Genomic DNA, 13,985 nt, shown 5'->3' on the forward strand with positions numbered 1-13,985 from the left:
GTCGGATCGGTGGATTAATCTGCTCATGTGTATCAACAAGCTTCCGGCAATAGCACCGTCGAGTGTGGTACCTTTCCCGTAGGAAGCATTGTGGCCCCAATCTCGCTCGGGGTGGCTAGTCTTGACAGAGCCACCGCCGAGCGCTTGGTCAATACTGGCGGGTCGTAGGCAGCCGCTCTGTCGAGACCAGCTGCCCGACGGCGAGAGCATATAGCCGCAGTCTCTCTAAACTGCAACGACAGCTTTCGACAGAGCTCTCCACAAAGTAGCCCCCGTCGAGCTGCCCCGCACATCCACAGGATCCTACAATGGCCTCTATCCCAGACCCTGGCTACCAGATAGAGTACCAAGAGACCTGCTGCCGATAACAGCGCTACACTTGATGAGGGGACTGATATACACTATGCACAATTGACCAGCGGCTACTTGGTCTCAGTGGCCGATTCGACGGCCGGCTCAGCCTCAGGCGTCTCCAGACCGAGCGCCTGCTGCCACTTGAGGTCCTGGCTCTCGATCTCGGCCAGAAGATCGGCCCAGGCCTTCTCGTCGGCCGAGAGACCGGTTCCCAGCTCTTTCTTAATGTCGACGTCCTCACCGTCTTGGATTCTGAGGTCAGCCTTGTTAGACACCGACACACCTCTTGACGGTCTCGTTGAGCATCTCGATGCGCGCATTGAGCCGGCGCTTGGTCTCCTTATACTTGTTTTTCTCGGACATGACGTTGATGGTCTGCGAGCCAATAAACAACAACAGGACCAGGTAAGTCCACACCGGGTCCCAGCGAAGGCTGAAAAGCTTCTCATCCTTGGCGGACTTGCTTCCGTCGGTCGAACCAGACCCGGTACTAGCCCAGCGCGGCGATTGCTGCGAGAGAGAGATGCTGGCGACGCCTGCGGTCGATCTGGGTTAGTTGGCCCCTAGAAGCACGTACCGCCTGGAGATCGCTAGAGCGTGCGGCCGGGTGCTAACCGCCCACACTCCGGGTCGCAGCGGCCGAGCGACCGCCTTCGAGAGAAGTGAGCTGAAAGCCATGGTGGATGCTGCGTTGTGCGGTTGGGCGACAAATTTCCAGAGGTTGGGCGCACAAGTGCGCAAGCGGCGGGCACGTGAGCCGCACAGCGTGAGGCTTGAACGCCGCATCCAGTGCGGCGTTGTGAGCCGCATATGATACGGCTCACAACGCCACCACCCAAGACCCGGACCTTGGCGCCCGGGCTCCGGTCCCCGGTTGTGCCGACGCGAACTGACGTGCTCTAGAACCCGGATCGCTTCGCCTATTGGAGTGAGACAGCAGCGCGTCAGCAGCCGCAGCAGCGCGGTAACCGTCGCGTCTGTGCTTATCCACCCACCGAGCAGCCGGCGCCAATGCACGTCTGCGTACGTGTGTCCACATGTCGTTCCATTAATTAACTGTTTGTACAGGCCCCATATATGCCGTTCCAAAATCCTGACGAACGCGTAGATATATAACATGGCCAAACTTTTACATGACTAAAGCAAAATCAAACCGGTGCCTACTGGTAGCCGTACTGGCCATTGTTCTTGTTCTGCCCCGGCTGGGGAGTCGTCGAGTACATGGCCGCCTGGGACTGGTCCGGGGTCTGCTGCATCTGCGCCTGCATCTGCGCCTGCATCTGCTGCATCTGCGCCTGCAGCTGCTGTTGCTGCAGCTGGGCGAGCTGGTGCTGCTGCAGCAGCGTCAGTGGCTGCTGCGGTGTCTGCGTGCCGTACAAGGCCGACGACGGCGGCCGGTTCATGGGCTGCGACAGCTGCGATGCCGGTCGTGCATATGCAGTCTGCGAAACGGGCCGACTGTATGCAGTCTGCGACACGGGCCGGCTGTACCCGGCCTGAGACACGGGCCGGCTGAGCGCCGACGGCGCCATGACCGAGGGATGCAGGTGCGACGGCGCCAGCGACGCGTGTGAGGCCGCGTAACCGTAGTTGGATTCGGGATAGACCGTGCTGTTGCGCTGCATCTCAATGTCGTGCAGCTCGTACGATTGGTCGCCGAGCATCGGGTTGTACGAGCTCTTGGGCCGGCCACCGAAGTTGTTCTGCAGCACCAGCGCCGGACGCTTCTGGCCCGGCAGATTGTTGATGGACGAGTATAGCTCCCATGTCTGGGTCGGGATCATGCCCTCGTCGAAGGGCTCGTCCTCGACGGCCACGATCTGCTTGTTACCGCGCTCACCGACGACGATACGCGTGTTGCCCCAGCTGAAGTTGTCCTGGTTCCAGAACGAGTAGATTGGCAGGATGAACGAGTAGACCGGGTAGGCCAGCAGATAGATGATCATCCAGCCAAAGTGCTGCCACTGCCGCTTGAACAAGAAGATCAGCATCTGCAGGCCGTAGATCGCGGCCAGCATGATCACGGTGATGAGCGGGAACGCCGAAGTGTGCGAGATCACCACATAGAGCAAGTAGACCAGGTACACCATCACCGAAGGGAGCACGAGAGTGCCCACAAGGTCGATCAGGATCACGATCTTCATGTTGAAGATAAAGAAACCGCACAGGTCTGGCAGGAACATGAGCTCTGTCAGGTTGTGGATCGTCGAGTTGATCCAGCGCCGGCGCTGCGACAGCAGTACCGACCATGTCTCGGGGGCGGCCGTCTGCGCCTTGGCCGAGTAGTCAAAGACGTACTTCATTTTGGGGAAGTGCTTGACCATGATTGTGGTCAGGAAACGGTCTTCACCGAGCGAGAGCAGGTTCTTCTTGTGGAGTGTGTTGACGCGTCCGTCAGAGTAGTCGTTCAGGACCTTGTCCGAGATGATCAGCGGCTTGCCCTTGTCCGACGAGCGGATGCGGTACATGGAGAAACAGCCGGGCAGACACGTCACACTGCCAAAGAGCGACTCGAACGACTTGGACAAGTGGTGCGCGATGTAGTACTCGTACACCTGGATCATCGTCCACCAACTGTCCTCCTGGTTCTGCAGACTGGTCTCGCCGGCGATGCCCGCGATGCGCGCGTCGTTGGCGCACTGCGCGACGAGCCGGTTGAGCGAGTCCTCGGACACGGTCGTGTCCGCATCGACCATGAGAATATACTCGTACAGCTCGGGGTCAACGCCGACGACGTTGTTGATCTGGTGGAAGATCTCAAGCTCGAGCGGCGACATCGGGCCGCGGTTGTGGACACGGTTCAAAAAGTGCAGCAGCAGGCACTGCGAGTCGCGCTTTCCGCGGTTACCGGGCTTGCTCTTCTCCGTAGGTTTGCCGACCTTCACCACGACCACGTACGGAACCACGTTGCCGTCGAACTCGTAAAGGCCTGAGTAGACCTTGCCGTAGTTGAGCTGGGCAGAGCCCTCGCCGACGGACTTGAACGGCAATGCAGGCGGATCGATGTGCGACTCAGCACCGAGGATGTCCAGCACGATCTTTGGCGTCGGCTCGTCGTTGCCCGAGCCAATGATCATACCGTCGCAGATAATAAACAGCAGCTTGCGCTTGTTGTCGTACTTGAGCGAGGTCAGCGAGTCGATCGCGTTTCGTAGCTGGTCCTCGCCCTCCGTGTAAGCCGGGATCTGGCAGATCACAAACTTGTCCTGCAGCGTCGGGTTGGCCTTGTTGCCGAACCGAATTGCCGCAAAGAACTTGACGAGAATGACGAGACCCATGGCGACCGCAATTGCCAGCAAAATCCAGTTGGACGCCATGCATCGCGCGCTCTTGCGCATGTCCACCTTGCCCGCGTAGAACGCGGCCTCGAGGCACTCAAATGTCGGCTGGCGTGTGCTCTCAGGGAGCTGGTAGAATAGCTCGGTGATGTCCTCGCCGGGGTTGGCCGTGAACAGATCGGTCACATCCGAGTTCAAGAACTGGTACGACGCATTGGCGTTCGTGTTGTAAGAGTAAAAGTAGTTCGTCAGGTCGTATATCTTGCCATCGATCACGGCCCAGTCGTTATAGCCCGCCGAGCCCTGCGTCTGCAGCGCCGACTTGGTTACAACGAGCTCGCCCTTGTAGTACGACTTGATCTTGGGCAGGAAGATGTCGTCGTACCACGTAATGTTATACAGAGCCGTGTCGTTCGACGTCTGCTCGTAGGGGCCGCAGGCGTGGAGCGCGTACGAGTACGTCACCGTCGTGTTGTCAAGCAGCCAGATCGACGAGTCCTTGACGAGCGATGGGCACGCCACGGTCAGCGGCGGCGGGAAGTAGTTGCTCAAGTCGAGACCGGCGAAGTCAACCATGTTCGTACTGGTCGTGTCATAGCCATTGTCCGAGTGCTGCAGTCGCCAGAACTTGCTGATGTCGTAGACCTTGCCGTGAATCGACACGTAAAAATCGTTCGTGGCAGTGTGCTCTGATACCTCGCGGGCGTTCCACACCTTATTGTACTCGGGACAGATGATATTACCAAGGAAGACTGCCGTTAGCGGACGCGCAGCTGGCGGGAGCTGCCGCGTAGCCGAGACAAGGCAAAAGCCCTATCGCGGCTACACACCCCGGGAAATGAACTTACTCATGTAAAAAATAATCGACGCGTTCATCAGCAGGATAAACACGCAAATCGTGACCTTCTCGCGCCAGGCCATGCGGACGTCAGGCCGCTTCATGCGACCGACCCACGACAGCAAAAACGACGGGATCCAAAACGTCATCATCCAGACGACAGCGACCCAGACCTTGCGGGTGCGGGTGCGCTCTTCGATCTCCACGCGACGTCCACCGACCTCGGGATCGTTGGCCGCGTAGCCCGAGCCAAGCATGGTCAGGTCCTCGACCTCATCGTCGCCCACCCGGCGCGTCTGATAGTACTCACTGGCCTTCATGCTGGCCGTGTCGGGCATCATAGACATGTCCGGGTCGTTGAGCAGCGTGGCGGCGCCAAAGCTGTCGTCCGACAGGTGGTTCTGGTTGCCGTACACGGACGCATTGGGCTCCGGAAGGCCGGGCCCGGCAAACTCGAGGCCGTCGCGCTGACCCTCAAGCGTACGCCAGGCGTCCTCACTCAGCCAGACGCCGGTCGAGCCGCAGAACACGTTCTGGGCGCTCCAGCCGCGGATCATGTACGCCCAGTTGCCGACCGAGCGCTGCGGCTCAAGCTGGTTAAACGTGAAGCCATCGTCGGCGAGCACGGCCGAGTACCGATAGAGGAACTCGTCCATGGGCATGTCGGTCGTGTAGTCGGTCGTGCGGCGACGGCGCACCCATTCGACGACCTGCCAGCTCTCGAGGTCGCTCTGGAGGCGGCGAGCGAGCGTGGCGTCGTCGAGCGCGCGCCGGCCGTTGAGCAGGTCGTTGTAGATAATGTTCCACGTCCGCGACGACTGCAGCAACGCCTCAAACGTGAAGAGGCTAAGATAGCCCAGCTTGGCCGGTGCCAGCAGCGATTCGGGGTCGATGTAGCTGCCGATGGCGAAGCCTGGCTGCGGTGCGACCGCCAGCACGTCCACGGTCGGCGACACAGCACCGGCGGCAGCCAGGTCCTGGCTGATGGTCTGGAGCACGATCTCGGGCGTGCGCGGCACCGGCACACCGTCCTGAATCATCTCGAACCCAAGCCCGCACCCGTTCTCGTCCGAAAGCACAGACTTGAGCAGACCCGCGCGCATGTCGTGCGATCCAAAGACCATGTTGACAACCGCGACCGGGTCCTCGTCACTGCCGGCGCTGCCGTTCAGCGTCGGGCTGTCGGCCGCCAAAAACTCGTTCAGTTTCGCGACGATGACCATCGTCAGCTGCGCAAACGCCGACGACACCACCGTGTTCTTGCTTAGCTGCGACCGGAAGCACGCCGGGTCGACGCCCATCAGCGTCGAGCCTTCGAGCAGGTCGTCCATGCCGTCGTTGGTCACGAGCAGGATGCCGGACAGCGTCGCAAAAATTTCGCCCACCACGTCCGGGCCAAACCCTGAAGTCTCAAGCGTCGCGCGCCAGTGCCGAGCCGCAGCTGCAAGCTCGCTGCTGGCGGCCAGTGCCGCGATCTGCGCCGTCTGCAGCACTGCGTAGTGCGCCGGCGCCGCCAGTGAGATCAGCGCGCGTTCCTCTTCGGACGCGGCCAGGAAGAGGTACAGAAACACGCTTGGCAGCTGGCCGTCGAACGGCGAGGCCAGCGTTGCGGGCCACGGGTATCCGGCCGGCGAGTTGCGCAGCGCCATGGCCGCACTCACGCAGCCGCCGTCCTGGTCCAGGCCGACGGCCAGGTTCACGCCGGCATTCGCCAGGTTGCGCGTACCGTCAGCGGCCACAGTCGAGATGAACGGCTCAAGGGCTGTCACGGCTGCCGCCAAGCGCGGCGGCACGTTCAGGAACGCGCCCGCGACGGCACCGAGGAACGACGCCGGCACACGCGTGTCAGCTGCCATCGGCGAAACCAGGATCGTCTGGTCCTCGTTGCGCCGCCGCGCGTGCTCCCAGATGGACGCCAAGATGGCGTCGTCAAAGTCGAGCGGGTCACAGTGGATGAGCGACGTCGAGTCGATGCGTACGACCGTTTGCGCCCGGAACGCGTCCACGACCGTCTGCACCAGCATCGGCGCCGTCGGCGTGGTCGCCAGCGAGCTCAGCGGTACGCCTGGGGTCGTCATTGTGTCGAGGTCTGATGTTAGCTGTGCCTGCCGACGGTGGAACAAATACGGGCAGAAAGGGCCGGCTCGGTGGCCGCGGCCGCTGACAGCACCGTTGCACGGCCGGCGCCCGGCCGTGGCCACCGGTCCACGTGCACCGCCCACCTCGCGTCGACTCACATTTGCGCTCGTTTCAGAGGAGGAAATGCGCACGGCTCCTTATGAGCGGTTGCGAGCCTGCCCACCTGGCGGTACGTGCCTGACCAAACCAAAGGCGCTGAATATGCCCCGTGATGGTAATCTCGCGACAGAGCAAGGCTACCCCGTCTGCTGCCTTTGTGGCTAACAAAGTATATATAGAATGGCTGGGAGCGCGCCTGGGTGTGCCCGAGAGGTCTGCAAGAGTCGCGGAATACGCGCGCCAGTGCGATCGTGGCGTCGGGGCGGCGGCCGATTGATGCCACCGGCCAGTGTGGGCACAGTGGTGCCCAGAGGCCCACGGTAGGCAAACCCGTGTGAGGTGCGCCGGAACAAAGCTAAATTAGCGCGACGCGCCCAACCCGGCAAATGGTAAATAAAAAACGTAGGTTTGCCCCTTAAATAGCAGCTTCCAGACTAATGGCGCCTTAGCGCAGACGCTAGCTATGCAGGTGCAGGTAGGTGTGTGGCGGTGTGGCGGGCCGGCGGACGGCGTCCACCGCCCGCAGCCGTGCCAGACGCACGACAGCTGGACGCGGGGGCAGCCTGCGGGCCGGACGGACGGCGGGGGCCGCGGCGCCCACTGCATGCTACGGCGCGCTACCGGCCCGTGCCACCGCGGCGCGGCCAAGCGACCGCGAGCCGAACCGCGACCGCGGCCGCGGACACAAACGGCGCGGCTGAGGGTTGGCGCCGCACGGCGGACGGCGGCAAGCCGCCATGTGGTAGCCGTACGGTAGCCGTGTGGTAGCCGCGTGCCTGCCGCGCCGCAGCCGTGTGGGCGACGCGCCCACGTCAAGGACGCGGGGGGCCGGCTGGCCGCGGCCACGGAGCCGCCAGGCATGCACCAGCCACAGGGCAGGCTCGCACTAATGCACGGTTAGCTCAGCGTAGTGGCGTGCCGATGCCGCCTGAACACATGCCCCGACGCTAGACAGCAAGCGCGTTATTAATAGATGCACTAGCCTGGATCTGGGCGCATACACTGCGCTGCCAGCCGTGTCGTGCCACTGACGCACCGCAGCAAAAATAGACCGCGCCGGGCGCGCTGCGCGTAGCCAGTAGCACGCGGCGGCTTGTCAGCGGCTGAACAGGCGCGCACGCAAGGGCTGGTGGGGCCGGGCCAGCACCGTGCCCGCTGTCGGCACGCCCCTCCGCCCGCGGGCTGCGGCTGGTTGCGGCCCTGTCGCCCCGTGCTGCAACAAGCGACCGAAAAGGGGGCCAGAGAGTAGGCCGTACGGCCCGCGGGCGCCGGCCGGCTGGCGCGCGGTCGTGTTTGAGGTTTCTATATACGGGTGCTTGATAGCTGCACGGCTGCGCGCAACAAGGTTTCGCACCCACTAGACCGCAGTACTAGCGTCAATACAGCGCTGCTCGGTGCCACCAGCGTGGTATAGTCACCTGCCTGGGTCCGCAACACTGCCGTGCCAGGTACCTAGCGTGTAGCGACCGTGGTACCCGACACGGTATCCGACGCGGTACCTCTGGGTTCACCCGCGCCTGGTCGCGCCCAGCTGTTTGATAGAAAATATCGACGCCCCCTGGTCGCCTTTACTTTGCTCATTGCTTGCGCAGACAGTGCGACGCGATCCGGTTGACACGGGCGGCCACCAAGCCGACGTTGACGCACTCCCACCCCAGGACACTATGGACAGACGGCAATCACAGCACTCGGCGCGCTTCGCGGGCGAGTCCGGCGCCCCGGCCGACGACCTCGCGCAAATCGCGGCCAGCTTCTGGACCGAGAAGGGCGTGACGAGCCACCTCGCCAGCCGGTTCGAGAAGGACCTCGACGTGTCAAGGGTCTCATCGCGCGTCGTCGTCGCCATCAACTCGAACACGAATGCCGAGCCCGACGAGGTCAACGACATGGCCCGGCGGGCGCATGAGCGCCTTGTCAAGCGCGGCGAGAACCAGGTCGTCTTGTTCATGGGCGAGCCTGGCGCCGGCAAGTCTGAGCTCCGCCATGCGTTTTGCCAGACTATGGCCGGCCTCGACAAGTCGCGCGTCTCGGCCGTCGTCGGCAACGCTGAGTTTATGTTCTCGGCCTTGACAACTGCTCGCACGCGTACTTCGCCGTTCTCGTCGCACTCGGGTCTTCTGCTCGAGTACCAGTACTCACCAGACGCGACTCTGATCGGTACAAAGGTCCTCAACTACCGTCTCGACCGCGCGCGCGTCACGACGGTGCCGACCGGCGAGCGCAACTTCCACATCTTCTACTACCTCCTGGCCGGTCTGACAAAGGCCGAGCGCGCTCACCTCAACCTTGACTCGGCCGTGCGTTATCGGTACCTGGGCCACCCAACGCAGGTTCACGTTCGCGGTCTGGACGATGCCGCAGGCTTCACGCGGTTCAAGACCGCCCTGCGTGAGCTGCACTTTTCGCGCATCCATGTTGCCGAGATCTGCCAGATCCTTGCGGCTATCATTCACATCGGTCAACTCGAGTTCGAGTCGACCGACGAGGGCGCCACGTCTGTCAAAAACCAGGACGTGCTTGAGCTGATTGCCATGTTCCTTGGCCTCAAGGCACAGGACCTCGAGATCGCGCTCTCGCTGAAGGCCCAGATGTTTGGCCGCGAGCGTGTCACGATTGTCCTCGACGCCAAGGGCGCCCAGGCACACGCCGACGAGCTCGCCCGCGCTCTCTACACCGCGCTCGAGCTATGGATCATCGAGACCATCAACGAGAATTTCTCGGAAGAGGATGTTGCGGCCACGCTCTCGGTCGTTGACTTTCCTGGCTTTGCTACGAACCTGGCTTATGAGTTTGACAACTCGACGCCGACGTACCGCCGGCCTGGCTGTGAAGTGCTCGACCAGCTTCTGCTCAACACGGCCAACGAGGTCCTCTTCAACTACATGATGGACTCGTTCTTCGAGGGTCCGTCGCACGCTATGACCTCCGAAGGCATTGACCTGCCAGCGGCCATGTACTTCGACAACACCAGTGTCGTCCAGCTTCTGACGAACCCAGACGACGGTTTGCTCAAGATCATGGACGACCACACGCGCAAGCAAAAGACACCGGCACAGTTCCTCAAGACTCTCGAGAGACGCGTTAAGGACAAGCAGATTCAGGGCATGCCTGTCATTGAGACCTCACACGCCGCGTTCTCGGTCAAGCACTTTGACGGCCTGGTCGAGTACGCTGTCGAGGACCTGCTGGACGCCAACCTGGATGACATCTCGGGCGACCTCATGGCGCTGTTCATGGGCACGTCGTCTGAATTTGTGACCAGCCTGTTCTCGTCCGACTCTGTCACCAGAATTCACGATACCCGCCAGAAGTCGGCTGTGCTCAAGGCGCAGGTTTCGGCGGCGCCGTCACGCAAGCCGACTGTCCGCCGGTCCGCGAAGAGCGACATGCCTGTTCCCGTCAAGACCCCGCAAGTCTCGAACGTTTCTGGCCAGTTCAGCGCCGCGCTTGAGACTCTCAAATCGTCCTTCGCCGACGCCAACTCGTACTTTGTGCTCTGTCTGCGGTCCAATGACCGGCGGGTACCGAAGCAGTTCGACATGAAGTGCGTGCGCGAGCAGATCACAGCGTTCGGATTGGTTGACATCATTAAACGCGTGCAGACCATGAACACGTCTGTGTTCATGCCGTATGCGGAGGTCATGGGTATGCTTGGATTCGATACCTCTGAGCCCATGATCGACCCGCAGGACCGTGCGATTCAGATTATTTCCGAGCATGGTTGGTTCGAGCGCGACGCCCGTGTTGGCCGCACCGGCATGTTTCTGTCGGAGGACGCCTGGCGCGAGTTGATCAACTCGGACGGCATGGACTACACCGCTCGGTTCACTCAGCCGGAGATGGAGGGTTACTCGGACGTGACCCTGGGTAACAAGTTCAACCAACCGGCCGCAAAAGACGTATACGTGAACCCGGCCGAAGGCGTGGGGTCGTACATCTACAGCACCGAGGACCTGCTGCTTGATGCGGAAAAGCGCTCGGGCACTGGAGCTGACAGCGAGATCTTCAATGGAGTTGTCGACAAGCAGATGCTCCAAGAGAAGGGCGAGGCGCCGGCAATTGAGCCTGTTGCGAGCATGAAAGTCTCTCCGGGTCGTCGTCGCTGGATGTTCCTGGTCATGCTGCTGACGTGGTGGGTTCCTGAGGCCTCTCTTTCGGCAATTGGCAAGATGAAGCGGCCTGACGTGAGACTGGCGTGGCGCGAGAAGTTTGCGATCAATCTGCTGATCTGGGCGGCATGTGCATTTGTGATTTTCATCATCGTAGGACTGCCGACGCTCATCTGTCCCACACAGCACATCTTCAATACTGGCGAGCTTGACGATCATAGCTTCGATGCCAACTCGGACAAGACATATGTGGCCATCCGCGGTGAGGTCTTTGACCTGACCAATTTTGGCCCTGGCCACTACCCGTCGATTGTCTCGCAGAGCTCTCTGATGGCCTACGGCGGCACCGATGCCAGCGACCTCTTCCCTGTGCAAGTGTCGGCGCTGTGCAAGGGTGTCACCGGAAGCGTTGACCCCGCTGTGACTCTGAGCTACACCGGCTCGAACTACACGGATGACAATGCGGCCTACCACGACTTCAGATACTTCCAGAACGACTCGCGACCAGACTGGTACTATGAGCAAATGCTGAACCTACGCCAGAACTTCAAGGTCGGCGACATGGGATACTCGCAAGAGTACCTGAACACGCTAGTCGCGAACAACACCAACACGATTGCGCTTCTGCACGGCCGGCTGTATGATATTTCGTCATACATGGCTGGCGGTCGTCGCGTGATATTCCCGGCCGGCTCGACTCGGTCGTCGGATGATATCGACACGGACTTTTTGTCAACGGACCTCCTGCACCTGTTCACGGTCTATAACGGTCAGGACATCAGCAAGAAATTCGACCAGCTATCTCTCTCGGCCGAGGTCAAGCACAACCAATTGGTGTGTCTGCGGAACCTCTACTACTTTGGTCGGCTGGACACGCGTAACTCGGCGCGCTGTCAGTTTGCGCGGTACTTTTTGCTGGCCATCTCTTGTTTCTTGGTGGCAATTATCGGCTTCAAGTTCATCGCCGCGCTGCACTTCACGAAGACGCGCAAGCCCGAGAACCTGAATGAGTTCATCATCTGCCAGATCCCGGCGTACACGGAGGACGAATGGTCGCTTCGCCGGGCAATTGAGTCGCTGGCGACGATGAAATACGACGACAAGGCTAAGCTGCTGTTCATTATTTGCGACGGCATGATTCTGGGCGCCGGCAACGATAGACCAACGCCCAAGATCGTCCTGGATATTCTTGGCGTGTCAGACGAAGTCGACCCTGAGCCGCTGGACTTTGAGAGCTTGGGAGAGGGACAGAAGCAGCACAACATGGCCAAGGTATACTCTGGCCTCTACGAGCTCCAGGGACACATTGTGCCGTTCATTGTGGTTGTTAAGGTTGGCAAGCCGACAGAGCTGATCCGGCCTGGCAACCGTGGCAAGCGTGACTCGCAGATGATCCTTATGCGGTTCCTGAACCGTGTGCACCACAACTCGCCCATGAACCCCCTCGAGCTGGAGCTATACCACCAGATGCGCAATGTGATCGGCGTCAGCCCGACGCTGTACGAGTATGTGCTGCAGGTCGATGCCGACACGCAGGTGCTGCCGGAGGCGGCAAACCGGATGGTGTCTGCGTTCCTGCACGACACCAAGATCATTGCGCTGTGCGGCGAGACGGCGCTGTCAAACGCGCGCAAGTCGATCATTACCATGATCCAGGTGTACGAGTACTACATCTCGCACAACCTGGCGAAGGCGTTTGAATCGCTGTTTGGCAGTGTGACATGTCTGCCTGGTTGTTTCAGTATGTTCCGTATCCGCGCGCCGAACAAGGGCGTGCCGCTGTTTGTCAGTACGCCCGTGGTTGAGGGCTACTCGGACATCCGGGTGGACACGCTGCACATGAAGAATCTGCTGCATCTGGGCGAGGACCGGTACCTGACGACACTGCTGCTCAAGCACCACCCGACGCTCAAGACCAAGTTCATCCGGGACGCGTTTGCGTTTACGGACGCGCCCGAGAACTGGAAGGTGTTTTTGTCGCAGCGTCGTCGGTGGATCAACTCGACGATTCACAATCTGTGCGAGCTGGCGCCGCTGTCACAGCTTTGCGGCTTCTGCTGTTTCTCAATGCGCTTCGTGGTCTTCATTGATCTCGTGAGTACGATCATTCAGCCGGTGACGGTCGGCTACTTGGTGTATCTGTTTTACAAGATCGCGTCCGACAAGGACAGCATTCCGACAACGTCGCTGATCATCCTCGGAGCGATCTACGGTCTGCAGGCGTTAGTGTTCATTGTGCGGCGCAGATGGGAGATGATCGGGTGGATGGTGTTTTATCTTTGCGCGATTCCGGTGTTTGGTTTGGGTCTGCCGGTTTACGCGTTTTGGCACATGGACGATTTCTCGTGGGGCAACACGCGTATTGTGTTTGGCGAGAACGGCAAGCAGATTGTCATGTCGGACGAGGGTACGTTTGATCCGGCGTCGATACCTAAAAAGCGGTGGAGCGAGTACCAGTCGGCCCTGCAAGACCAGTGCGACTCGCTCACGATCTTCTCGGACTCGCGGACGAACCTGTCGTACCAGCAGCACGGATACGCGCCGTCGATGGTCCGGTCGGACTACTACTCGGAGGCCGGCCAGGTCCCGCCGTCGATGGTGTCGGCGCCGTACGGTGCGCCGTCCAACCGGTTCAGTGCCATGTCGGGCGTCGTGCCGCAGCGGTACGACATGTTTGCGCAGTCGTCGTCGATTGCGCCGAACGGCGATATGGAAATGGGCGTTATCGCGCTGCCGTCGGACGAGCGCATTCTCGAGGAGATCCGGTCGATTCTCAGCACGGCCGACCTGATGCGGACGACCAAGAAGAGCGTGCGGCTCGAGCTAGAACAGCGCTTTGGTGTGTCGCTCGACGCCAAGCGCGACTTTGTCAACACTGCCACCGAGACAATTCTCGCAGGCGAGCTCTAGGCAGACGCCGTATGCACACTCATGTTTTTGGTTTATTACGATGGTTCCTGACGAGACTGTATAATTTAATTGCTAATAAAAGTTGTCACCGTCTGCTTGAGAGCGACCAGCTGCACCAGGCTACCTGGAGGTCACGGGTCACCGGTCGCGGTCACGATCACGGCTCCGGTCACTGCTCACGGATCACGATCACAGCCGCGCCTCGCCAAGGGCTGTGCGCATGCACTGCGCCGCGCGATGTGAGTTACCCGGATCGAA

The 13,985-nt window shown here is 60.8% G+C and overlaps 3 protein-coding genes across 3 annotated transcripts; 1 reads left to right on the plus strand and 2 right to left on the minus strand.

Moving 5' to 3' along the window:
• Positions 1-309: 309 nt before the first annotated feature.
• Positions 310-1,115, minus strand: V1510DRAFT_392666 (uncharacterized protein). The gene is made up of 3 exons (XM_066931800.1): positions 932-1,115; positions 638-901; positions 310-606 (listed from the first exon to the last, which is right to left on the minus strand). Exons 1-3 carry the CDS (start codon positions 1,030-1,032, stop codon positions 423-425), a joined length of 549 nt encoding a protein of 182 aa, XP_066789725.1. The 5' UTR covers positions 1,033-1,115; the 3' UTR covers positions 310-422.
• A 52-nt stretch (positions 1,116-1,167) lies between these two features.
• Positions 1,168-6,882, minus strand: V1510DRAFT_104139 (chitin synthase-domain-containing protein). Its single transcript, XM_066930212.1, has 3 exons — positions 6,708-6,882; positions 4,481-6,559; positions 1,168-4,384 (listed from the first exon to the last, which is right to left on the minus strand). The coding sequence occupies exons 2-3, from the start codon at positions 6,546-6,548 to the stop codon at positions 1,515-1,517; spliced, it is 4,938 nt and encodes a 1,645-aa protein (XP_066789726.1). The 5' UTR covers positions 6,549-6,559; positions 6,708-6,882; the 3' UTR covers positions 1,168-1,514.
• A 1,089-nt stretch (positions 6,883-7,971) lies between these two features.
• V1510DRAFT_104213 (chitin synthase-domain-containing protein) lies at positions 7,972-13,984 on the plus strand. Its single transcript, XM_066930213.1, has one exon. It carries the CDS (start codon positions 8,373-8,375, stop codon positions 13,725-13,727), a length of 5,355 nt encoding a protein of 1,784 aa, XP_066789727.1. The 5' UTR covers positions 7,972-8,372; the 3' UTR covers positions 13,728-13,984.
• Position 13,985: the final 1 nt, after the last annotated feature.

Source organism: Dipodascopsis tothii (assembly GCF_038497935.1).
Source record: "Dipodascopsis tothii strain CBS 759.85 unplaced genomic scaffold V1510scaffold_10, whole genome shotgun sequence".
Classification (NCBI taxonomy): Eukaryota; Fungi; Ascomycota; class Lipomycetes; order Lipomycetales; family Lipomycetaceae; genus Neoaidaea; species Neoaidaea tothii.